At 44.8% G+C, this 27,826-nt stretch overlaps 1 protein-coding gene across 1 annotated transcript in view; it reads right to left on the bottom strand.

Annotated features, from left to right (window-relative positions):
• PHC3 (polyhomeotic homolog 3) overlaps positions 1-27,826 on the bottom strand; it is a 374,591-nt gene that overhangs the window by 25,284 nt on the left and 321,481 nt on the right. Inside the window, exon 14 of the mRNA XM_069213181.1 lies at positions 6,605-6,833. Coding sequence (XP_069069282.1) covers positions 6,605-6,833 — 229 coding nt within the window. The remainder of the gene's footprint in view (positions 1-6,604; positions 6,834-27,826) is intronic.

Genomic DNA, 27,826 nt, shown 5'->3' with positions numbered 1-27,826 from the left:
TAGTACAAAAGTATGGCTTACCACAATCTATGGTGATACCTACAACTGCACCACTGACTGTGGGCCTGGTGTTAGGTTTTAGATGACGAAGTAAAGGCAAAAAGGATGTCAGAGGACTTTGTCAACCACGCCTGCCAAATCGAGAGATGTCCACTAAATCCCACAGACTTATACATTAGCAGGTACCTCTTTCACAGCGGTTCAAGTGAATGTTAGAAACGTTTGACAGATGGCTCTGTCAAATAGGATGCCGACCGTCAAACTTTTCCAAAGTTTTACATTTTGTAAAAAACAAGCTCTCAAATTATGTCAGCGACAGAGCAGTAGTGGGTTCCGTTGTCAACATAGTGTTGGTCTGCTCAGCCCCAAATCAGACAGGTGGACCAAAAGTTTGGCAAACTCTAAATCAGGTTCCAGGTATTATAGCATGAGGAAATGTGAACCAACAAGAATGGAAAATAAAGATATTTCAGAATTAGACATTGCTTTAGCTTAGTTGGTATATAACAGTAAACTTATCTATGTACGCTTTTTCTATTTATTTACTGTTACCACCTTAGTATAATGTGATAGCACTGATGAAATACTAACATAAACCTGAAGTACAAACTCCATGTCCAGATCTGAATCAGTGTATGTTGAGTGCTACAATGAAGGTTGTGGTGTCTATGGCGGTGCAGGCACGGGACTGGGTTCAGGATGATGACTGTGCTGGTGTCCTTCTGTCTGTTTATTGAGTACAGAAAATATGTTCAACATCTCAAAAGTAGCCTCCTTAAATGTTAATTCTACTGCCTGTTGTGGAGGACAAGAGATATATTCCCTAACTGACAGTGGGTCTAAATTCTCCTTAGCCTGACATAAGGCTGTTGAAGCAGCGTGATGATCAGGGTTAGATTGCCTTGCATCGAGGCCAGCATTTGCAATCAACTTCAACACTGAAGGTGGTCCTCCGGCCTGAAGGTGTGAGATTAGGGCCCTATTTCATGAAGTTTGTCCAGACATGAGATAGACTGTCAGTAGTCACAGAACTCAGACCCAGTGGTCAGAGTAGTATGCTAAGGCCTCTTTGGTACAGTCTCCGCACTCGAAGCCCGGCTCTCTCAAAACTGGTGCTTGCTCTGTTTTCAAGACTCTTGTGAAAGTCCAACCCAAGAGTTATAATCCTCAGATGGTATTTGAGGTATATTGCTTTTTGGTGCAGTCAAGGCACCACATAAAAAAATAAAAAAAAAAAGGAAAAAAACGGAGATGTGCTAGCAGACACCTCCAGGCAAACAAAAAACAACCCAACACAGCTTCATTTCTGTGTCACGGACTGCAACAGAAGAGTTCCAGGTAAAAATGTAAAAAAAATGTAAAAGGTAAGGATGACATTTTGACATAAAGATAAAGAAGTATGTAAGAGGCAAGGAAGTCGGCCCATGAAATAAAATACAAATTAGTAGTGTTTCACCAGCAGGGCGTGGGCATCAGTGAGCTGAAATGTCTTGGAACGTTATTCCTCTGGATTCTGCACACTTACATTTCTATTTTAGAACCTATGCTATATAATCATCTTCCAAGATCATCCTACAACTTAATCCTCATATCATGCTTTGCTTGGGTCCTGCACAGAGACTATGCATGATGTCCCTGCTTCCTCCTCATATAAAACACAATGTGTAGAGATCAATACCTGCTAGTTTAAAGGAGTATTTTTTCAACCTCTTTCATAGCCGTACACCACTATGTTCTGCAATTATTAATTTTTATTGTAACTTTAGATTTATTTTTAGCTTTTGTTTGACTTGACAATATGTAGGTATGCCTACTATCCCTCTTGGGGTATAGGACATCAAACAGGACTCTCCAGCCTTCCCGGTCCTGGTCTTTTCTTTCAATCTGACTCCAGGTGAAACCCATCTCCTTGCAGCCAGTCTCGAGGCCTCAGCGCCAGGCATTTCTTGGCCTTTCTCCGTTCCTTTTCCCTCGAGGGTTCCAGGTGAGGGAGAACAGGGTCCCAAACCGCGGTACTCCCTAGACTCTCAAGTCGGAACTGACTATTCCTTTTTAAGAATCTTACTAAAACTATACTCCTAAAGAAATCATTTGACAGAATGGAACAGGTACTTATCTTCAGTAACCATTTTTGTGGTGAACCTGCTTAGTCTGTGAAGCCGGAGCTAAGGATTAGGCCCTAGCACAGCTCTGCTAAAATTATTCCAGTCTAGAGTCTGTTCTCTCCCTAAAAGGGGCAGCTGTAGAGAACCCTTTGGAGCCTATCCAGGCAAGTTTATGGATTAGCTTAAAGTGTATACTCGGCAGACACCGTATTTCTCCATCCTTGGCATTCAATTACACATTTCGAGTGGAGAAGAGGCACATTTACTTTGTTACCGTATGTGCATATTTTGACGTGAGAAAAAAAATCACAAAAGTAATAAAGAATCATGTACCTACCCTTTTTCTAGCTCTGTGTTAGAAAATAGAAAAGGGAAGGAAGGTGGAATAATGCTGGCAAGTGTTACTTGTCTACTGTTAATGTTGGAAAAAAGTGGATAAAGTTTCACTGGAAAAAAACAAATAATTGGACTGGGGAATTTGTGTTGTGTGCCATTCAAACCTCCAAAATTTGTTTTTTGTACTGTGATCTGTGACATAATATGTAATTGTTTTTCAAAACATTACATGTTGTTGAGCTCACTAGTTGTGCCTCTGTGCAGACAGAAAACTAACGTAACAGACAAATTGACCTTGTAAATATATGGATAAAAGCTGAAACTGGATGACAGAGAGAAACAAGCATTGGCAAAGTCAAAAGGTCTCCCTCATGCAGCAACTATTGGCTTTGCATATGTGTTTTAGCGGTGTTGCACACCAATGTGGCTGTTCAGCATGGTTAAAAGTTAGTGGCATAGAGGAGAGTGACGTGGAGTGTCAGGGAAGGGTGAAAAAGAGTGTTGTAGACTTTAGTGGCAGAGAGTATTGTGTATTGGAGTGGCATAGTGTGGAGTTATGTAGTGTGGCATACACTGGACTGGCGTAGAGTACAGTGAACTGGTGTAGAGTGCATGGACGTAGAGTGTTGCAGAGTATAGTAGCACTGAGTGCCACACCATGGAATTTCGCAGCATACAATGCAGTGGCGTAGATTAGAAGGGGACACAGTAGACCGCTGTGGCGTAGACTGCTGTGGTGTAGACTGCTGTGGCATAGTGTAAGAGTGGCATAGAGTGGTTTGCAGTAGAGTTGAGTGATTCAGAGTGGAAAGTACCGTCAAGTGGCATTTAGTGCAAAGTACAGTCGAGTGGCATAGAAGAGTAGCGTAGAATGGTGCAGCATAGAGTTGTAGAATGAAGTGGCTTAGAGTGGAGTGACGGAGTAGAGTGGCACAGATTGCAGTAGCGTACAGTGCATGTGCATAGAATGCAGTAGTTCAGAGTGGTGTAGAGTTCAGTGGTGGAGAACGCAGTGTTACAGAGTAGAGTGTCAGAGTGCCGTGGCATGAAGTACACTGATGCAGAGTAGAGTGCAGTGAGGTTGCGTGCACTGGCAGAGTGCAGTGGCACAGAGTAGATTGGTTCAGAGTAGAGTGAGGTGGCATGGAGTGGGGCAGGGTAGAGTGCAGTGGCGTAGAGTGGAATGCAGTAATGCTGTAAAGTGGTGTAGAGTGCAGTTGCATGGAGTAGTGCAGAGTAGATCAGACTGGCACACAGTTGACTGGCATAGAGTGCAGAGGCATAGAGTTGAATGTTACAGAGTAAAATGCGTTGGCGTACAGTGTATTGGCATAGGTTGCAGTGGAGTAGAGTGCAGAGTGGCAAGGAGTACAGTGGAGTTGTGAAGAGTAGATTGGGTGGCCTAGGCTGGAGTGGTGTAGAGGGCAGTGGCGAAGAGTGCAGTGGTGTAGAGTAGACTGGCAAAGCAGATTAGAGTGGTACAGAGTAGGGTGGCATAGAGTGTAGTGGTGCAGAGTGAAGTGGCGTGGATGGATGTTTTATGTATAGTTCTATTTCGAGCTACACCTCCAAGTGCTAAGCGTACATACATTAAAAACACAATCACAAATCAAAATAACGTACTGTTTATGGCACAGCAAGCAAAACATTTATTAACCTTTAGCTATCTTGTGACTTGTAGCACTGTAGGTTCATGTGCTTGGCACACTTGTGCCAACAAGTGTTTGCCACTTAGGTTTACAAGTTGTTCTTCTTCAAAAAAGTCCTCGCTCTTGCGATGTCTTATGATTTTTTTCTGAGGCCCACAATGCACCAGGACAAAGACTCCAACTCGGGCTGGTTTTTCTTCCTAGTGGGAGAGAGCAGTAACTGAGGTAACCTCTGAAAGGCTGAGACACTACGAAAGATGGAACCCAGCCCCACCGCCAGCTAACGCTGCTATCAACAAAGAGAGGACAGCTGTAAAACCATTAGCTATAGTTAAAATATAGGCTGTATCTGCCTTTATTGACTGCAATATTGTGAAACGTATTCACTTGTGTGAGTGGATTAAAGGGGTTTTGGGTACGTGGATCACCTGAGTATGATTTTCAGTTTATTGACCAGGACCAAGATTGTTAACCATTAATTTCCAGAGAGTACAGAAAATACGTTCCCAAAACCGGGATCTGAAAGGCTATCAGTGCTTTGATATGGTTTGTTGCTGCGGTCACTAAAATCAATTTTATATTTGGCCAATGGAATCAAAAGTAAAAAAAAAAAAAAATGCACACCCTTACGAACACAAACCCAAAAAATACTTTAATAGGGCAACAAAAGAAAAAAATACAGTGCAGAAGATGTGAAGGATTAATGTGTAGTAATATTTGAATTTAGTCATTCCCATATATTTCTCCCTTTCCCCGAACTGTGCATCTAATGATGGGTAAGGTGAAACCAACAAACATTTGCACTTTAGTGATATTGTCAAATCGCACAATGCGTTCCAGATGTTTGTCAATATTTTGGTCTCGTTTCTACCAGATGCTATATAAATAAAGCGTAGCCCCTAACCCCCACCACTACACCTTCCCTATCCGAAATAATTTGAATAGGGATACTGGGGAAACACCAGTGTTAAGTTCCCCACAGCAAAAAATAATGGACTCACATTAATGCAACATCACTAATCGCCAGTGAAAAGGCTGAATTGAATGTGTGATGGAACTATGGAAGGCTTGACCTTTCACCCTAACGAAGGCGCAGCCCCTCCTGGACCATCTTCAGTAATTCGGATTTCAGACTCATTAAATCGAAAAGAATGGAAGTTATCATCTCTCTGATACAATGGACTGCTAAACCCCAACAATTCCTGAATACTTAGAGTGAAGTGACCTTTCAGGTTCGAAACAAACACTCTGGAGGAGTGCTTTCTTTTTTTCATTCATGAGCAAGTGATTCGATGTCTGAGCAGGCTCCACAATCAGAGCAAACACAAATATTATCTGTTTAAAGGTAGGGGTACTTTCTGCAGCAGGAGCCAATAGCAGAAAGAGTAAAAAGAAAAAAATGAACAACCATACCAGAGGTGTTACGAACACCAAGGGCAAAAACAATGTCATTTTAAACCAGACCAAAAGTCATATGGAAAACCAAACAGTGAAAGCTGTACAAACAAGACAAGATGTTATCAGTGTTGATTTTAACCAAGCAGTGCAAGTACCGTGCTGTAAGGCAGAAGCCAACTCGACGTGTTCTGACATGTAATGTAACACCTTGTTCACAGATTGAATTTGTGAATTTATAGAGCGCATGGCTACCCTAGGGTCTCCCAGCGGTAGGTGAGGAGAAGATCAATTAGTATGTACTTCTGCCAGACAGAGCTTTGATATTGATTAAGTAGGGGAAAGGACCAGGTTTTATCATCTTCCTAAATCCTGGCTCCTCAGCTGTCGATCTTATGTTTATCTGCATGGAGTTCCAGAGCTGTGGAGCTAGACAGAAAAAGGATCTAGGCTTCACGAGTAAAGTGTAAAACATAAAAAGGCAATGGAAAAAACGTGTGTGGTGGAACTGAGGCGGCTGCAATAGGATTCTTCAAGAAAGGAAGCACCAGAGTGGGCAGAGAGTGTGGGAGGGGGAAAACAACTAATAGTACCTCAACTACATCAGGGTGTCGGATGGGCAGTAAACTCAAATCGATCTGTGCTTGGCTGGTGCTCCACGACAAGGGACGGTACTGACGTTTCATTCTGTGCTGGCCAATGAGGAGGCAACAAAGAAGAGTGATCATGAAGCCTACGAATGGTAATCGACAGGCGGGCTCCAAGCCCTTAACTGTAGACACAGAGTCTCGTAAGCGAGAGGCATGCGCTAGCGTATGCACTCGCAGGCTCCACCCTAACAAGCAAGACGCATGTGGTAGTGCATGCACTTGCACACTCGATCCTAAAAAGTCTGAGAAGACAGCTAGCACTGCTATCTTCAAATGGCAAAGCGTGGAACCGCTATTGTATTGTGATTTAATCCACAGATACAACTGGAAATTTTATTTTTCTACGTCCTTAAACTCGTATACTGCGTAAAGGACAACACAACTGGTCAATTAGGGTACACTCAATATGCTCATTTAATATAGTATGAATAAAAAGAACAATGCCACTGTCTTGATTAAGAAGATGTACCTGGCAGAGAATGTACGAAGACCCAAACTTCTTCAACAGTCCAAAGAGAAGGACTCCTTTGTTTCTGCTGTGGTGGATCTAATCTTTCTGGAATTTTCCGTTTTCTTTTCCCCCGTAACTCTCGCTCCCTCTCAGCTTGTCTTCTCAGACGTGTTGTCATGGCAGTTGGCTTAGAGTCCTCCTTCGAAGGCAATAAGGCATCGTCTACAGGTGGGTAAGTGTTTGGAAGCTGGAACAAGTAATACCCGGTATTACATCCTGCTTTATGTATGTTTATGAACAAAGAACTTACAAACTGAAAACATGTCCAATCATAGCACCAATCCAATAAACTGAAATTGAATAAGGTCTCAGAAGATAATACTCTAATATAAACAAAGAAGGCCACATTTAAGAGAGATTTGTGTTCGGGTGTACTAATACATTCATACACGGCTGTAAGTTCAAGTCTGCTGCTCTCAAAATATGAATGTACAATTGTGAATGGATATCGGTACAAGTAAAATTCCACCATTAACATATAATATTATTTGTGAGCGAACCCATTTAAAATGGCAGGATAGGAGCATTTTCCAGGTTAAACAAAACCATTTTCAGGCGCAAACTCCCCTATTGTGCAATATTTAACTATGCATATATGTACACTTGCTACATTCACTCGTTCATAAATATCTGATTTATGATGAAAATAAAGAATTTCGGAACTACTCCTGGGAATATGTGACTGACAGAATCATTGGAGGAGTTATGGAATTCTCTTACATTGCAAGATTGCCTGAAATGTATTGGAAATGCAGAGATGAGCTCAGGGGTGTACATTTCAAAATATGTAATATGTTTGTGACTTAGGTCCAGATGATTAGTTACTTAGCAGTAGTCTTCATAACACAAAGTTACCTCCTCGTCGAATTCCTTAATGATTGCACATTTCCCAATCGATAGGCAGGCTTCCCATTGGTCCCTTTTCGTGTGGACCCTCAATATCACTGAGTTATGTAAACAAACTTAAGTAAATTAAGTAAAAAGGCAACCTCTACCATTTTGTCAACCTGGTCAGATGACTGGTATGCAACAGACACCACCACAACTTGATGCAACCTATTTGCCAGAAGAAAACCAACTTCAGGGATAGCAGGAAAATATTCCTCACACTACTCTTGTGGCTATTTTGTAGTCAATATGCAAGGAAAAGTCATTTTGTCACTGTTGGAAAATGCCCTTTTTTGACATGGTCACCCCCACTTTTTTGCCCACTGGGGCTGAGTTTTTTGACTGAGGTGCACTGAGTCCCTGTTAAACAGATCCCCAGTGCTCTTTCCCTAAAAACAGGTAACAGTGTGTACAACTGCCACACCCTTCTTCCTGTGTAAGTCTTTAGTAAGTGGTACCCCTGGTACCTAGGGCCTGGGTAGAGGAAAGGGTCCCTAAGGGCTGCAGCACGTATTGTGCCACCCTTAGGGACCCCCCTAAAAATGAGATGCACACAGCTGCCATTGCAGTCTGCATGTTCTTCTGCAAGCCAGGTGAAACCAAGATGTGGCACACTCATTGTGTGCCATGTTACACTCACTGTATCTAAGTATATGTAAGTCACCACCTACAGCAGGCCTTGGAGCCCTAAGGCGGGGTGCATTATATTTGATGCGTGGTCATATCTGCACAAGCAGCTATGCCCCTGTCAGGCCTAGACCTATTGCGGAGCATTACCAGTGATCTGTGAAACCATCTTAAGGTATGTGCTGGACACTCATCAACATGAGTGACCCAGTCACATAATGGATTCACTGAACCTTGTGGTGTTTGGTATCAAACACCTCGTCTTAATAAATCCAGCCCTGGATTTATTATGACATGCACCCATAAGGCACCTTAGAGGTGCCCCTAAACCTCACTAGCCTCTTAGTGTGTTGGCTGACTGGTCTTGAGCAGCCTGCCACCACCAGACAAGTTTCTGACCCCCTTGAGGTGAGAGCCTGTGGAGGAGGGTGTTGTTGTCCACTCCAGCAGGATGGCTAGCAGATATGCATACTAAGGCTAGGGGCTTCAAAGGCCCTGCTGCCTTGGGTATGCAAAAACCCCTGGCTTACCCATACCTGACTGTAGCCAACTTGGTACCAGGACAGGCAGGACAATTAGCTAGTCAGTAGGCATGTACCACCCCGGGCTAACCACACCTCTAAGGTGGGCTACCCACCATCTCCACATCTTGTTTTTGGGTGGAAGTAGGCTTCTGGGATAGAAATATGCCCACAGGAAGTGGTCATATAGGGGGTGTAGGCACCCCACGAGTAAGCAGCCCATTGGCCACTACCCTACACACCCATAAATTCCGTATTTGGGTGGCTCCTCAACACCAGAAGACAGATTCTCTGGACCCAAGAAGAACAAGGACACCGATGAGCTGTGAAAAGCCACCAATCCTCACCTGCAGCTTTCTCATTGAAACCAATGGGTCAATCGACATCATAAAGCACCTCTGCATCTGGACGCCCCAGAGCTCTCCGAGGGGGCCTGATGGTGCTGCTTTGAACGGTGCCCCATACTTACCATAACTCCTGAAGACTGGTCCAGTAAGTCGCTGGTGAATGTATGTATGCAATACATCTGTTTTTCTCCATAGGATTGCATTACTGCTTAAAAGACACTTCAAAATGTTTTGCTATTTCTCTTCAAAACTGCATCAGAATTTATTTTGGTTAGAGTATTCTGGTGTTGAAACATAATATAAACAAAGTATTTTTCTAAACAATTGGTTTCGAGCTCCTTCTTGAGTGTGTGTCTGATTTATTGCCTCTGTGAGAACATCAAATACTTAGCACTACCCTCTGATAAGCCTAACTGCTCACCCACACTACCATAAAAGTCAGCTTCTGGGATTGTCATTTGTAACCCTGTAAACCCATCAGGGTTGCCTGCACTATCTGGATAGTGTCCTCATACATTGGTGCACTACATAGATACCCATTTTCCCACAGGCACTAACAGCCCACTCCTACAACATAATTTTCTCAAAGACAGGTTTTAAAGTAATGTGGGTGAGGTGAATAATACTGATCAAACAACTAAGCTTCCTGAGATATAGAAGGAGAATGGAAATCCAGATTCATTTTAATATGGCGTAACATTTCTCTATTTGTGCCCCTTTGACATATTGGCCCTCATTATGAGGCTGGCGGTCATCTTACCACCACGACGGTAAAGACGGCCACATCACAAGTTGTGGGGTTTGGCAAAAGCCAAACCTCCATAACAACGCCTGGCCCGCAGGTTCGGTCACATCAACGCAGCCGGCAGTGAAAACCTCCAACCTAGTGGCAGGCCTCAGCCTACCGGCCGGATTACAAGGTTACAGACCACCAGACTTTCCGTTGCAGTAATGCACCCGGCAACAGAAATCACCATTCCTGTCGCCGGCACACACATCCCCACCCTCACACATGCAGACACCCCCCCACCCAATAACACCCTTACAAACAATCCCCCCCCACACATGCATGAATTCACATACACACCATTCAGCATACACATACATTCACAAACACCCCCCACTCACTCACATACATGCAGACACACACCCCCACTCACTTGCAAATGCACTCAGACACCCCCATTCACAAGCACTTACATGTACACATTCAATCACATAGACACATGCATTCACCACCCCATCCCCCTCCGCATACTCACACTCATGCTACACCCCCCCACATACTCACACTCATGCACCCATACACACAGACACCCTCGCCCTAAGCCAGCAAGACTCCGCCAAGACGTATTACGGCTCGTAATACAGCAGGCGGAGTCTTGCTGGCGATGCAACTGCCTCTTCGGATTCAGACTTCAGCCCATAAATGGACAGAAGTCCACCAATGACTCTGAACATGGTGGATAGTAGACCACCAGCACAGGAGGTCTGCTGGCATCAGCGGTCTTACAAAAAGACCACCAAAGTCGTAATGAGGCCCATTGTCTTTTGAGATTCTGTCCAGAGGATTCTTTTGGTCCCTTTGCTGAGCTTGTGCCACAGCTCTATCAATCGAGGAGTGCAGCTCAGTATCAAACTATTAGTCTGTCATTCTTAGAAATATCTTGATCTGAACAAACAACGCACTGCAAACCAAGCAGCCTCAGAAGCATTTCCTTCAAAAAGGTGACTTCCAGAAACAAAAGTTGCTCAACAACATATAAAACTTTGTCTGAGTCGGTGCTGGACAAACACCCCAGGTACAGGGCGTTGCTCGCCTGTATCAGGAGACATACTTCTCCTTCATGTCGTGCAATCTCACTAAGAAGTGCTGCAACAGGGAGAATACCCACTCAAGCAGAGGCTCCTGCATGGAACTGAATGCGGGAATCTGGCACTTCACCCCATGCTTGATGAAGCAGAGCAGAGGGAGACTCCCACTGTTCAGATTATGTGTTTTAATCAGGAGAGCATAGGTTCTTACCTCGGCAAAGAGCTCATACAGGGACATAGCCTTTGTGAGACAGGAAAAACCAGGAGGTGGTGAGAACTACTTAAAATAGAATACTGTTAGTTTCTTGTAGCGTACCTACATCAGTGATATCAGTGGTCCACAATAAATGCGAGAAATGTGGAAGCCTGTCCATGGAGTGGGAATTGCTCAGTCATAAAGGCCAGAGTTAAGAAAGGTGTATGAAGAGGTAATAGTAGTTCTAGACACAAGTGTCTGATTAACATTCACACCCTAAATATAATGACTGTAGTTGAAGATTAACAAAATCAGAGAGGTTGAAGCCTGTAAACAAGTACAACTGAATAAATAGGTTTACCATTTTTTCCAAGATTTGCAAGAAACCAATGGTGTGATTTCATCAGATTTCTTCAGGCCCTGAATGAGACGTGCTGTGTAATGTATGATGCCCTTCAGGCGTGCCAGTGTGGAGTGTGGAAGGCGATAGAGCTGCCACCATGCAGAAGCAATTCATCGAAAAATTAAATTGCAGTTTTGAAGTCAATTACTGAAAGAAACGGTTTCACTTTCTTTAGAAGAGAAAGCTGGCACAAGGCAGTATGTGTTTTTGCAATGTGTTTCCGTCAGGGTGAGGTTGGTATTCAGTGTGAATCCAAATGATTTCGAATTTGGTGAAAGTTGGGGTTCATGTTATTGAGTCAGGTTTGTGCTGTTTTCTGTTTTTTGCTCTTGGCTAATAACAGGAATCTGTCTTGGTTAAGTTGAGCTTCAGGTAAGTGCTGGACATCCAGACCTGGATAATGTGCAGGCAATATTTGAGGCACTGGGTGTCTGAAGCAGAAGAGACTTTGAAGTCCCATTATATCCAGTCGACATGGATGCATAGCTGGATATTGATGACATGTATTCAAGAATGTGTGTACAGTGGTACTTGACCTTGCTATAATCGTTATGTTGGAAAAAATATATTTATTTTTAAATCCGTTTTCACCTTTTCCTCTAGCAATGTGTGGGCATGCTGCACCCCTAGTTAATCTATAATTCAAGCGCAGATACAGATGGGTAAATTGGATACAAAGTTAACCTCAAATAATTAGGTAATGGGTTAAAGATACTAGGTTCAAAACATCATTTCAAAATACAGTCATTAAGAAAAGGACAAACTCAAAAAGTGAGTTCTAAGTTAAAGTCCAAAAAACCACGAAGGTTTATTACATAGGGCAAAGGTACAATACAGATGCAGCAATAATCTCATTTAAATGCATAAAATTATTGCAATAAAGGCTCTCATCAACAGGAAAAATACAGAATAATAGGTAAAATCAGAAATGGATTAAGTCTCAGATTTGCAACAAAATCAGTAAGAATTCGGATAGCATTTCTAGTAAAAACCAAAAGGATCTGGCACACTCCAAAAAAAGGGTTTATATGCAATTACTTTCACATGAAAGTACAAAATCTGCAAAGTCAGCCTAGTATGATGATTGCTCCACCAAATCATAGTTTTAAAAAATAAAGACATCACCTTGCCCTATCACCCTAGCGCTAATCCATTACGTGAATACTTATTAGGTCCTTTTGATCTAAAGTTGTGGGGAGGAGTCAGAACAAACTAGTTACATAAACAATAGGGAACCCATGTGAATTAATGTATTACTGCGTGCAAGCGGAAGGTCCTTGGAAATGTTTCAGAAAACTTCCTCAAGCAGTATCTCTGTAACAACAGTGTCATTCAGAAATAAACAATTTGCACCCTGCTGCACGTCGTGTCAGGCAGAAATATGAACAGAGAACAAACTTTATGATACAATATCCATTTTAATTAAAATGGTGTTGAGGCCTGGTTAGCACAAGTCAATGAAACACACTTTAACAAACAAATGACTTACCTTCAGTAAACCCTTATCTGGTAGAGACATATTCTAGTTGTAGATTCCTTATCTTTGAATTCCCCTAAGGCATCAGCTTGATCTGGATAGTTTTCTGAGCAGTACCCCTGCGCATGTTAGGTGGCGGCAATCGGCTCTGCGTCCCTCATCTGAGTCGTCCGCACCAGAAATTACATTACGTGTCCTATGTAGGTGTCACCCCGGCATGATGACATCAATTTCTTTACACAAATTTCCACGCCAGAAGCACACAGCCATGAACACACTGACTATTGTGCATCAAAACTAAGGCCTTGAAAGGGGAGTTCCTGTCCCTAAAAACAAGTTTCCAGAGCGGGGAGGAAGTGTGGGTTGGTAAGGAATTTGCAACTAAAATATGCCTCTATTAGATAAGGTGTTACCGAAGGTAAGTCATTTGTTCATCTGACAAAAACTTCTAGTTGCATATTTCTTACTTTTGAATAGACAGCCAAGAAATATCATCCCCGGAAGTGGGTCTGCGAACCAAGATCATACTAGAAAGTCCTGCAGGACCGAACAGGCAAAGTACCCATCCCTACGGACCAGGCAATGTGTTTGGTAAACATGTGCAGAGAAGCTCACATTGCCCCCTGACAGACGTAAAGGATTGGAACTCCATGTGCTAAAGCAGTGGTCACAACTGTAGCTTCCGTCAAATGAGCATGCAGACCTTCAGGTGGCTACTTTTTGGGCAGTGCGTAGCAGTGCTTACTGCAGAACATGACCCATCTGGAGATGACCGCTTCTGCGCTTCCCAACTTTTCTTCACACCCACATAACCAACAAAGAGTTGATCTTCCATCTGGAACTTTTTTGTTGATCAAGGTAGAATGCCAAAACTCTTTTTCGGTCCCTGCAGTGGACTCCCTCCTCTTCCTTTGTAGAATGTGGGGGTGAATAAAAAGTAAGCAAGGTGATGTATTGGCTTACATGAAAGGGAGTAACCACTTTTGGTAGAAAGGTCGTAGTGCGAAGCACCACCTTGTCATTTTAGATGCAAAGGTAGTACGGCTTAGATGGCAATGCCTGCAGCTCACTCAGCCTGTGGGCAGATGTTATGGTCACATGAAAGGCTGTTTTCAAAGTGAGAAGACAGAGATGACAATTGTGGAGAGGCTCAAAAGAAACACACATCAGAAAGTTCAAAAGAAAATTTAAATCCCATTGGGGAACAATGAATGGGGATGGAGTAAACATATGTGTGAGACTTTTAAGGAAGCTATGTACAATAGGGGACTTAAACAAAGAAGGTTGAGCAGGCAACCTAAAAAAAAAAAAAAAAAAAAAGTGCAGACAACTAACGTTTGAGAGTGCCCATACCAGAGCCATGGTGGGCCACAGAAAGTATAAGCAACAGAATCTCAGGGAGATAAGCAGAAAGGGGGGGCAACAGACTTGTCTGTGTCCCATGCCACAAATTTCTTCCAACAACAGGGGTATACCGTTTTGGTAGAGGAAAGCCTGGCTGTCAAGATAACATTACAGACTTCGGCCGGAGGGGCAAAAGCTGTCAACTGCGACCGTCAAGTTCCATGCAAAAAGGCAGAGAGTGGACAGGTTCGGGTGCAGAACTCTCTCCTGTTGCTGTGACAGAAAATGCTCCAGACGGGGCAGCCTAATTGGAGCATCAATAGACATTCTCAGCAGCTCAGGATACCAGACTCCCCATGCCCAGTCCATAGCCACAAGGATTGCTTGGGCCTGCTCGTTCTCAATCTTCTTGAGAACTCTGGGCAGAAAGACATACAGGGGGCCCGAGTTTGCTCCAACATGCAAATCTGCTGACATTGCACATTCTCTGCAGAGGTGAACAGATCTAACCAAGGCTCTCCACCGATGAAACAGACCTTGCACCACCTCCGGATGGAGACGCCATTCGTGATCTGGTAGACATTTTTGTCTGAGTGTGTCTGCTCTGGTATTCAAAGAGCCCCTGACATGTTGAACCACCAGGGATATGCCCAGCTGTTCCAGCCAGATATGGAAGCGCAGAGCCTTTTGACAAAGGGTCCACAACGCCATCCTATCCTGCCTGTTGCAGTACTATGGGGCAGTGGTGTTGTCCGTGCACACCTGCACCATCTTCTCCTTGACAGTGGGAAATATTGCCATCGCCAGATCACAGGGAGCTCCAACAGGTTGATATGGACTCCGCCAGAGACCAGATGCCTCTGATCTCCACCTCTCCCAGATGGCCACCCCATCCCAGGAGTGACTCATCAGTCAGATCTGGTTGGGAAAGGGAGAGGGATCTGCCCTCTGACCTAATCGTGGCTGATTAACCACCACTTGTGCAGTTCCCTCAGAGATCTGAACTTTGTTAGAGAGATGCCCCTGATGCTGAGCCCACTGGAACTTTAGGTCGCACTGCAGAGCCAGCATATGCCATCTGGCATGTGTCACCAACAGCATGGAGGAGGCCATGAGTCCCAGCAGCCTCAGTCATTCTCCCCGAATTCAGGATAATGGCTGAAACATCGATATCATAGCCTGAATATCCTGGACTCGCTGCTCGGGAGAATAAGCACAAAACTGCACTGTGTCCAGAACAGCTCCGATGAAAGGGAGCATCTGGGCGTCCGGTGTGATTTCTGCACAATTATAGTAAAACTCAGCGAATGCAGGTGGTCCACTGTAGTCTGGAGATGGGAGACTACATTCTAGAGCAAGATCACATTCAACAGACAGTTGTCAAGATAGGGGAAGACTGAAATCTCTAATCCCCGCAGATGAACTGCGACCACCGCCATCACCATGGAGAACACCCGAGGGGTGCTCGTAAGACCAAAGTGGAGCACAGTGAACTGAAAGTGCTTATGGTCTACCATGAATTGCATGTAACATCTATGGGTAGGCAGGGCAGGAATATGAAAATAAGTGTCCTGCAGGTCCAACCTTACTATCCAGTCTCCTGGGTAAACCCTGAGCCCAAGTGAGCATTCTGAGCTTCTCCTTCTTGAGGGAGAGGTTGAGGGATCAAAGGTCTTGGATAGGGCAAAGGCCCTTTTCCTTTCTGGACACCAGGAAGTAGCTTGTATAGCAACCGCTGCCTACTTCTGGCATGGGAACCCTCTCTATTGCTCCCTTGGCCAAGAGAACTGTAACTTTCTCACGGAGAAAGAATAAATGATCCTCCATCATCCGAGTCTATGATGATGGCAGGGATAGACGGGTAGTCTGGAATGGGAACAAGTAGCCACTTCGGACTATCCACAAAATCCACCTGTCTGACGTGATGGATTGCCAGCCGAGCAGGTGATGGTGAATCCTGCCTCCGACTGGCCCTTGCTAGGTTGTCAGACTAGGAAGGCTTAAAGGCTTCTCTGGAAGAAAGGGGGGGGGGGGGGGTGTGATGGGCCTATCTGACTGCTGCCTCCCTGATACATGAGGTTGGTGGATCCCACACACTCGTCCACAAAGGGGCTACGCAGCATGCACTGCCCCATCAGAGGGCATGTCCATCAAAGTAGCCTCCAAAAAGCTGGACATCCTCAACCAGGCGTGGTGCCTCAGGGTCACTCTTGACGAAACCGCTCTGCTCAGTGAGTCAGCCGTGTCCAGTCCACAATGGATAGTGAACGTTGCTGCATCTCTCCCACCGGCAACTGCAGGAGAGAGTACAGCCCAGGCCTCCTCTGGGAGTTGTGGCAGCGCTTGCATAACCGTATGCCACAGCATGTGGGAATATCAGCCCAAAACGCATGTGGTGTTTACAGACCGCAATGCTATGCTGAAGGAAGAAGACATCTTCTTCCCAAGTATATCCAACCTTTTGGATTCTCTATCCTGGGGTGCAGAAGGGAAGGCCCCCTGGGAAGTGGAGGCTTGGATGACCAAACTCTCAGAGGTGGGGTGTTGTGTCAGAAAGCTTGGGTCCCCCGGAGTGGGGCAATGGCAACGGGCAATTGTCCTGTTCAGAGGAGCCTCTGTACTGGGTTTGGTCCAAGTACCCAACAGGACATCCGCAAGCGCTTCAGTAAAGGGGACCATAGGATCCAAGGAGAAAACCCTAAGCTGAAGCACCTCTGTCAGGAATCTAGTCCTGACTACCACTGAAGGCAACTCAAGGTAAAAACCTCAGCTGCTCTTCTCACCACCATTGATTAGGAAGCCCCCTCCTCTGTAGCCATGGTAGGTGGCAAAAGCATGCCAGAATCTGGATAAGTATCCAGGCCGCTGGACTCACTCAAGTCTATACGCCAGGCCATATGGTCTTGGAGCTTGTTTTGCTAAAGGGTCCAGCGACCCCTCCCATTCCTCACCATAACCTAGCCCCTAAGAAAGGGGCTCAGGATTCGACACAGCGTGCAAGGCTCCTGTCGGCATTAGAGTCGGTATCGTACAACACCCATGTGGCTCCGTGTCAGAGACAGCAATGAGAACGAGGATGGCGTTGCCCGTAGGCATGGACGGTGCCGGCAGTGTTGTGTCCAGAGTTGGGGAAGGTCGGGTGGTACGACCAACGCTAGTCCGGATCCATGAGTGCCCCCCCGGTGCAAGGCCAAAGCCTTAGGTGCAAAAACCAGAAACAGCCCCTTCTGACTCATTGGGGCCGAAAGGCGCTCCAGTGGAATCAGGATGCGCAGAAATTAGGCACATTACATCATGAAACTCTCAAAGTTTGGCAGGTATCGCTCTGGCTCCTGGGAACTCGTGGAGGTGCGGCGTCAGTCCAGGCTCCTCGGAACGAGGCCTATAGTATTGATGCTCCATTGTCATTCTTCTTGTGCCTCGACTTAACCGATTGTCCCGAGGGCTTGCAGTTGGACGACGAGAAGGGAGGGCTCTGTCACTGCTCCAGGGACCTTCATCTTGACCGGGACCTCGATTTGCGCAGAGTCGAGCGTCTGGCCGCCATCAGCTTCAGGTACTGCTCTCTCAAAGCCTTCGGATACATAGCCTGACACTTGGAGCATGACTTTGAGTCGCTGTTGTGATCCAAGCACAAAAAACTCATGAAGTGTGGATCCGTGACTGGTATTGCCTGATGACAGGACCCGCAGGGCTTAAACCCAGCCTTCCTCAATAACATTCTCGATGCACCAGGAGTAGAAAACTCAAAAAATCTTTGACAAAACATTAAAAAAAAAAAAGCCAGTCAAAAAGTGACTGAGGGGTAGCTCTCTTCAGATTGGCACTAGCTGGCGCAGAAAGAACAGAACTGACATCAGCGTGATGGAGTGACAGCTCTATACAACCCAAAATGTAATATCCGGCGCTGGCTCTGACGGAAACGGTTTTGATCGATGCCACCTAATGGCGCACAGGAGTACTGCTCAGAAAATTCTTCAGCGGCTGTCTGGGAAAATTCAGAGATAAGGAATCTGCAACTAGAAGTCTCCATTGAATACGTTATAGCAAGTTGGTTTCAATTGTAACAGCTTCATGTCAGTATACACATATAAATTCAAGTGTAGATTAAATACTGTGCACACTATTAATAATACACATTTTGATTTGAAGCACACAGAGGCTCTTACAAATGTGCTGTCTATATCTTGAAGTTGGTATACCCCTGATGGTGTGTGACCTGTGGTATTAAAAAGCTGCGTTAATTTTGATGCTCCTCCCTACTGTCGATCAGGATCTGTGAACATCCCCTGCGCAGGACTGGTCAATGAAAGGTCATCCATTCCTGAGTAGCCTTCCTAATAGCACTGTCCAGTGTTAGGGAAGCACCGTGAGGTGGTCGATGCACACTGCCTCCAGTCAGGGTGCTGCTTTGGTACAGAGGCCACACCGCGAGGCGGCACAAAGGCCTCTTGGGATACAGTGCGTGTTCCGCTGCTGCTTTCGGCTTCTTTCAGCCCGTGTTTTTCAAAGCTGCCTCTGTAAAACGACAGTTGGTGGTGTAAACCCCGAGACTCGAGGTCTCCGTGTTTCAGTCAGTACAGGGCACGGTGGAATGATGCACATAATTTAAAAACACCTGCTTGTCCCAGTTCGCAGGTTTAGAGCGCGTGAGAAGGCCTTAGCTGTTTCTGCTCTGCAGGCCGCTGAGGCTATGAAACACGTGCTTGAACATAGACAGGCGGGTGGGGGAAGCATCCCATGAGCTGGAGTTATGGCGGTTAAGGGGCTCGGGCGTGGCTTGTTGAGACCCGAGGGTGTTTAAACGTTACAGATGTAGATGAAAATGAAGGTGTGTTGACATGAGTGGAACAAAATATCAGGCTTCACTACATAGTAGTGCTGGCTTCCCTAGTCCAATGAAGCACATCTGCTTCTAAAAGATGCACCTCAGAGCTACTACCTCACTAGTACAGCATCCATTTTAGGACATCCTCATTCCTCACTCCTCATCCCTACTTCTCAACCCTGCTTCTCATCCATCATCCCTACTTCTCATCCATCATCCCTCATCCCTACTTCTCATCCATCATCCCTGCTTCTCATCCATCATCCCTGCTGCTCTTCCATCGATCCTACTTCTCATCCATCATATATCATCCCTACTTCTCATCCGTCATACATCATCCCTACTTCTCATCCATCACCCCTACTTCTCATCCATCATACCTGCTTCTCTTCCATCATCCCTACTTCTCATCCATCATCCCTACTTCTCATCCATCATCCCTACTTCTCATCCATCGATCCTACTTCTCATCCATCATATATCATCCCTACTTCTCATCCGTCATACATCATCCCTACTTCTCATCCATCACCCCTACTTCTCATCCATCATACCTGCTTCTCATCCATCATCCCTACTTCTCTTCCATCATCCCTACTTCTCTTCCATCATCCCTGCTTCTCATCCATCATCCCTGCTTCTCATCATCATACATCATCCCTGCTTCTCATCCATCATCCCTACTTCTCATCCATCATACATCATCCCTGCTTCTCATCCATCATCCCTACTTCTCACCCATCATCCCTACTTCTCACCCATCATCCCTACTCCTCATCCCTGCTTCTCATCCCTACTTCTCTTCCATCATCCTTACTTCTAATCCCTCATCCCTGCTTCTCATCCCTTATCCCTGCTTCTCATCCTTATTTATCATCCATCTTCCATCATTCCTACTTCTCATGCCTCAGCCATCATCCCTACTCCTCATCCATCATCCCTACTTCTCATCCCTCAGTCATACCAACACATTTTCAGTTTTGTGAAACACACCTTCACACTGATTGGTTGGGAGCAGCCAATCAGAGTTATGAGAGAGAGTTGCATTCTATTTCAATGAAAAACAGCCTCCTCATTGCACATGGTGGGTGAGGAGGGAGGAGAGGAAATGCAACTGTGTGTTTGTTTCCAGTCAATTCAAGGCTGCACAATATTTCATTTTATTTAACTCAGTGTTCTTCTGTTTGCACAGGCCTCTACAGTAAGTTCTGCTGGTTTGGGAAATACAAGGAGTGCACAACCTGGGCCATAAATCAGCTCTTGGAGAAAGGGTTGTACAGGTCATCTACAGTTCAACTGAAAACCTTTCTGGTTTCAGTTTCATATTGAGAAACAAAATGTTTAAAATCAACTCTGGTGACAGTGCAATCCAATTCATCCAAAGCTTTTCTGGTTTCATTTTTATTTGTAACAAATAAAATGTTTAAATCTGAGCCTGCTTTTTATTTGTAACAAATAACCTGTTTACATCTGAGGCTGTTTTTATCTCTCAGAGCTTTTTTTTCTTTCTTTTCTGAAACCAGAAAGATTTTTGATGAACTGCAGATGAACTGTATAACCCTTTCTCCAAGAGCTGATTTATGGCCCTAGCTGTGGGCTCCTTGTATTTCCCAAACCAGTAGAGGTGTAAGAATGCAGCTCTCACTCATAACTCTGATTGGCTGTTCCTACCCAATCAGTGTGAAGGTGTGTTTCACAAAACTGAAAATGTGTTGGTATGACTGAGGAATGAGGAGTAGGGATGATGGATGAGGAGTAGGGATGATGGCTGAGGCATGAGAAGTAGGAATGATGGATGAGAAGTAGGGATGAGAAGCAGGGATGAGAAGTAGGGATGAGAAGTAGGGATGATGGAAGAGAAGTAGGGATGAGAAGCAGGGATGAGGAGTAGGGACGGTGGATGAGAAGTAGGGATGATGGATGAGAAGTAGGGATGATGGATCAGAAGTAGGGATGATGGATGATGGATCAGAAGTAGGGATGATGGATGAGAAGTGAGAAGCAGGGATGATGGATGATGGATGAGAAGCAGGGATGAGCGATGAGGAGTAGGGATGATGGATGAGAAGTAGGGATGATGGATGAGAAGTAGGGATGATGTATGATGGATGAGAAGTAGGGATGATGGATGAGAAGCAGGGATGATATATGATGGATGAGAAGTAGGGATGATGGAAGAGAAGTAGGGATGATGGAAGAGAAATAGGGATGATGGAAGAGACGCAGGGATGATGGAAGAGAAGCAGGGATGATGGATGAGAAGTAGGGATGATGGATAAGAAGCAGGGATGAGAAGTAGGGATGATGGAAGAGAAGTAGGGATGATGGATGAGAAGTAGGGATAATATATGATGGATGAGAAGTAGGGATGATGGAAGAGAAGTAGGAATGATGGATGAGAAGTAGGGATGATGGATGAGAAGGGGAGTTGTGCAATATCACACAGTTAAGCTGATTGGGCAAGTGGGGATGTGAACCTAGTGTTCACATCCCCACTTGCCCAATCAGCTTAACTGTGTGATATTGCACAACTCCCCTTATTTCACTGTCTCCCCTTTTAAGTGAAGATCCGAGATTACCGTCTAGAAATTCAGTTCAGGGTGTGCGCGTACCGACAAAACAATCCTCCACACCCCATTATTACATTGGCTACGTATACAATGCAAATGATAAAGTAACACCCGTAGCACCGTTGCAGGGAAATCATGATGGGAAAAGGAGCATCTTTTTACAAATGGTAAAGCAATGACGCAATCTACTATACTAAAGTGAAATATCTTAAAAAACAAAACAAAAAAAAAAAACAGCCTATTTTAAACTCCCTGGCTCTGCTCTCCCTACAAATTTCTTGGCCAGCCCACTGCCCACCTCTAGCAGCTTCTCCCTGCGCGTCACGATGATGCACGATGATGCACTGCGATCGGATCACCTTGTAATACCAGGCCTGCACAGCTGCATGTATATTATACCTTCTTGGAAGGCAGGCCGAGCAGCCAGGAGGCAGCTTAACCCCTTTGGCTTATTCACCCAGGTGGTGGGCCCTTTTTAGGCTACTTGGGGTGCTTAGGCCTCAAAACCTTTTTCCAAATGACGGATTCACGTCAAATTTGCATGCTTTTTTTTCTCCAATATCATGAGGCGTTCTAAGTGTACTCAGTGTCTGTGGGCTCCCCTGGACGGGACAGAGAAAATAAAATACCGAAAAGGGTGCTCCACAAAAACAGTGTCTGTTTTTCCCTTAGAAATGGCAGCAACAAAAAATTTTTTGTGGTGAAATCATAATCTTCCCAACTTTCAGGAACCTGCAGAACAGTCTCCACCAAAAATATTTGTTTACCAGTTTTGGCATTTTTCTAAGCAGCAGTCCATATTTCCAAATTTTTGTGCTTTCAACCTCCTTCCAATTTTGGGGGAAACAGATGGGAAACCCATGGGTGATGCCATAAAGCTAAACATTTCTCAATTCAGCAAGAGGTCATTTGTGCAGATCCCTCAATGGTTTCCCAAAGAAACGAACTGTTGAAATAAAAAATAAGAAAAATGAGTAGGAAAAAACAGGAATTCCTTACAATGTTTTTATCCGCAACTTCTTCTCATGATGGGCAATTTCCACAAGCAATACACGGTATGTCTGTTAGGCCCTTCTGGTCATGAGGATATATAGGGTTTGTAGCTTCTTTAAGAAACGGAGCAATGCAGGGCCAACAACTGAGTTGCACCTTTCAGTAGTTTTTCATTGCATACTAAGTATATAGCAATTCAAATGGTACAGATTAAAGGGCGAAAAATGGGCATGAAGGAAACCTGTATATTTCTGAATTGTACACCAGAAGCCGAGTTTAGGAGCAGGGGTTATTTGTACATCTCTCAATTCTTGGGTACTCAAATAGCATATGATTCAGAGGGCAATTTACAAAATATCTTCTTTCTCACACAGTGGCTTACACTGGGAAGAAATTAATGCAGAGAAATTCAATTGGTAATAAATGTTCTACTATTCTGTGTTCCCACACATCTCCCAATACGAATGGTACCTGTAACTAGACCTAGCACCTGCAACAAAATACACCTCAAAAACGTGACTTTGAGGAATCATATACCCAGCCGAATCTATGCTTTTCTTACGTGGGTAGCTGTGGATTTTGGGTCCTAGCTCAGCTATCATTTAGGAAAATCTACCATACTCAGACAGTTCTGAAAATTGGATACCTGGGGTGTCTAGGATGGTTTAACTTTTGTGGTTTTTTCAAGGTGTGTTTACCCAGAAGCCTTTGCAAAGATCAAAATTTGAATTAAAACATAAATTTTCTTCCCATTTCTGAGAGGGAAAGTTCTGGAATCTGCGCAGGTCTACAAATTTCCTACCTCTCAGCATGCCCCCATGTCTCTGGATAAAAACAGTATCTCACTTGTGTGGGTCGACCTACCACCACAACAGTTAAAGACACAAAATATAATATAGACAGATCAGAAGTTTCCAACCCAAAACCAACTTCTGCAATGTTGGTGTCTGCAGAAGTTCGGCTCTAGTTCAGCCAGCACACAGGGAAACCTGCAGATTTTTGAAAAATAGGTACCTGGGGGAGCCCACAGTGGCATGATGTTTGAGGCTTTCACCAGGTGTTTTTACCCAAAAGATCTTGCAGACCTCAAACTTTGGCTAAAGAAACAATTTTTCCTCATATGTGTGTTGTGGAATGTTCTTGAATCTGCAAGGAGCCACAAACTGGTCTACCACCCAGAACACCACCACCACCACCCCCCCCCCCCCCAAATCTCCCAGTAATGACAGAATATCACTTCTGTGGGTGGGCCTAATGCCTGCAACAGAAATGGGTCCAAAATTCAACATGGACCCATCAATTTCTTCCACTGAAGCCATCGCTTTGTTTGCAATATGGGTTGCTGTGCATTTTGAGCCCCAGTTCAGCCGGTATCTAAGGAAACCTTCCAATCGTGCACATGTCTGAAAACACCCGATAGGTGCAGGTTGGAGTGACTTGCATGTCTCTCACCATTTTTTTTTAAACTCAAGATACCCTTGCAAACCTCAAACATTGGGTAAAAACACACATTTGCCTCACCTTTCTGTATAGGAAAGTTATGGAACCTTCAGTAAGCCACAAATTTCCTAAGATCCATCACCCCCCACCCCCTGAAGTCTTCAGATAAAAATGGTACCTAACTTATCTGGGTGGGCCTAGTGCCCAAGACACAAAAGAGTCCAAAACACAATATGGAGACATCAACATTTCCTGTCAAAAAATGACCTGATTTGAAAATGGAGTTAGCTGTGGGACTATAACCAACAATCAGTGGCCACCCAGAGAAACCTATGAAACCCAGATAGTCAGGTGTCCAGTGACATTTGTCTTGCGTGGATTCCACAATGGTTTTTACCCACAATGCACTGCAAACCTCAAACTTTGCCTAAAGCCCTCTTTGTATTTTCGTGATGTTAACTTCCTGAATTGGCAGGGATCCACAAAAATCCTACCACCCAGCATTCCCCCACTTGTCTGGAGTATTTACAAAAACACTACCTCACTTGTATGGCTGGGCCTAGTCTCCCCTCAGGAAGGAGTAAACTAGGGTTAATGGGAGTCCCCACGCGTTTATAAAATAGTGGCATACTTGTCTCTTTAATTTTGAAAAAAACATGTTTCTCATTGTTTTCAAACAAATGTATGCAAACTAATTTGACGTTGCTATTCCCTGTAACAGTGGTTCTTAACCTGTAGTCTGCGACTGCTAAGAAAATTAGAACTTACTAATAAAGTGTACATAAATGAAGAAGGAAAAATTATAGCTGAACATTATTAAAATGTTCTGTTAATGTGACCGAATCTGAAACTGGAAGCTAAAAATAAGGTCAGTATCCTCAGATTGAGTGGTGAGTGTAATGGAAATGCATCAACCAGAATATAGTATTGACGATGAATAGACTAAATTGAATTTAAAAAAGCTCTAACTTTCCCATTAAAATAAACATTCTGTTTTTTAAATTGTATGTAAATTAAAGAAAATAATTAATCTTATGTATTTGTTTGATGAATGCTGGTATCTGTATTTGATATGTATTGTTTTGTGTTTCAATCAACGAAAATGCTTATGCTGGGGTCCCTGGCATCCAGTAATGCTTCAGTAGAGGACCTCAGATTTCAACAATGATTGAGTGGGGATCCAAGGGTTCCAGTAATTATACAGTGGGGTCTACAGAAGTCAAAAGGTTAATAACCACTGCTCTATCAAGACTTATGTCCTATGACAGAGAAGACATCCCTTGATGCCAATAATAGTATTTTCTGGATTATATCTCTGTTATCTATATCATCGTCTTGATGGATATTAAACTATAATACACCAAGTCCATGGTAACTAGAAGGATTGTTCCCAATCACGAGGTAACGTCTCTTTGATGGTCCTTCCTTATTGTGATTCAGAATGAGGTGGTAAACTCTTTATGCTATTTTGAAGCCCTTTCAGAATCACAAAAGGAATTTAGTACATTTCACAATGTAATTTTGTGGTTGAAAATCCTGTGATTTTGCAGACTGCAGAGTCTGTGACCACGGACTCATTTTGTACAGCTGGCATAAATTCTCAGATATGTTCCAGAGTAGCACAGAAAAAACTTTTTTGTTGTTTTTTTCCATGACATCATGCCAAATTTAAGCATTCTTTACTATCGTTTCCAAAGCATCACAAAGGTTTTTTTCTGCTCCGACCATGCCCAGCTGATATATTCATCTGAAGACGAAGGGGCTCATTGTGAACTTGGCGGTTCGGACCGCCATGCCGGCAGCGGTGGAAAAGACAGCCATGGCATGGCGGTCCGAACCGCCCTATTAGTAACACAGGGAGGGCCGCCAATGGAGGCCCACCGCCAACGCCAGACTACTGCCGACAGGCAGCCTGACGATGGCGGATTACATTATCAAACAGGGCAGTACCATGTTTCCCCCTACCTTTCCCTAGCGGGTTCAGCTGCCAGGAAAAGGCTGGCGGAAGGGGTGCTCCGGGCCCCCCTGGGGGCCCCTGCATTGCCCATGCACTTGGCATGGGCAGTGCAGGGGCCCCTGTGCAGTGCCCCGTCGCGCAGGTGTAGGAGGCTGGCCTGGCTTGTAGTGGGTAACAGAGGTACTTACACCTTGTGTCAGGTCCAGTTATCCCTTATTAGTGTAGAAGAGGTGTTTCTAGCAGCTTAGGCTGATAGAAGGTAGCTATGGCAAAGCAGCTTAGGCTGAACTAGGAGACATGTAAAGCTCCTACTATACCACTGGTGTCATATGCACAATATCATAAGAAAACACAATACACAGATATACTAAAAATAAAGGTACTTTATTTTTATGACAATATGCCAAAAGTATCTCAGTGAGTATCCTCAGTATGAGGATGAGAAATATACACAAGATATGTGTACACAATACCAAAATTATGCAGTAATAGCAAAAGGAAGTAATGCAAGCAGTGTAAAGTTACAATAGAAGCACATAGGTATAGGGGCAAGACAAACCATATACTCCAGAAGTGGAACACGAACCACAAATGGACCCCAAACCTATGTGAGCTTGCAGAGGGTCGCTGGGACTGTAAGAAAACAGTGAGTGTTAGAAAAATAGCCCACCCCAAGACCCTGTAAGGTAGGTGTAAAGTGCACCTACAACCCCCTGAGAACACAGAAGTCGTGATAGGGGGATTCTGCAAGGAAATCCAACACCAGCAATGCAACAACAGTGGATTTCCGGACCTGAGCACCGGTAAGACAAGGGGACCAAGTCCAAGAGTCGCGACAGTGTCGAGAGTGGGCAGGAGCCCAGGAAATAACAGCTGAGGGTGCAAGGAAGCTGCCACCGGATGGAAAAAGCTTGGTGTTTTGCAAGAACGAAGAGGACTAGGAACTTCCCCTTTGGAGGATGGATGTCCCACGTCGTGAAGAAGCTTGCAGAGGTGTTCCCACGCAGAAAGACCGCAAAAAAGCCTTGCTAGCTACAAGGGTCACGGTTAGGGTTTTTGGATGCTGCTGTTGCCCAGGAGGGACCAGGATGTCGCCACTTGGATGAGGAGACAGAGGGGGCGCCCAGCAAGTCAGGGAGCCCTCACAGAAGCAGGCAGCACCCGCAAAAGTACCTGAACAGGCACTTGGAAGAAGAGTGAACCGGAGTCCACGCGAAGTCACAAAAGGGAGTCCCACGACGCCGGAGGACAACTCAGAAGGTTGTGCACTGCAGGTTAGTGTGTCGGGGACCCAGGCTTGGCTGTGCACAACGGAAATCCTGGAAGAGTGCACAGGAGCCGGAGCAGCTGCAAATCATGCAGTACCCAGCAATGCAGTCTAGCGTGGGGAGGCAAGGACTTACCTCCACCAAACTTGGACTGGAGAGTCACTGGACTGTGGGAGTCACTTGGACAAAGTTGCTGAGTTCCAGGGACCACGCTCGTCGTGCTGAGAGGGGACCCAGAGGACCGGTGATGCAGTCTTTTGTTGCCTGCGGTTGCAGGGGGAAGATTACGTCGACCCACGGGAGATTTCTTCAGAGCTCCTGGTGCAGAAAGGAGGCAGGCTACCCCCAGAGCATGCACCACCTGGAAACAGTTGAGAAAGCCGGCAGGATGAAGCGATACAAGGTTGCTAGTAGTCGTCTGGCTACCTTGTTGCGGTTTTGCAGGCGTCCTGAGCAGTTAGTGGTCGATCCTTTGGCAGAAGGTGAAGAGGGAGATGCAGAGGAAC

This window comes from Pleurodeles waltl, chromosome 11 (genome assembly GCF_031143425.1).
Source record: "Pleurodeles waltl isolate 20211129_DDA chromosome 11, aPleWal1.hap1.20221129, whole genome shotgun sequence".
Taxonomy (NCBI): Eukaryota; Metazoa; Chordata; class Amphibia; order Caudata; family Salamandridae; genus Pleurodeles; species Pleurodeles waltl.
This window is presented reverse-complemented; position numbering and strand designations above follow the sequence as displayed.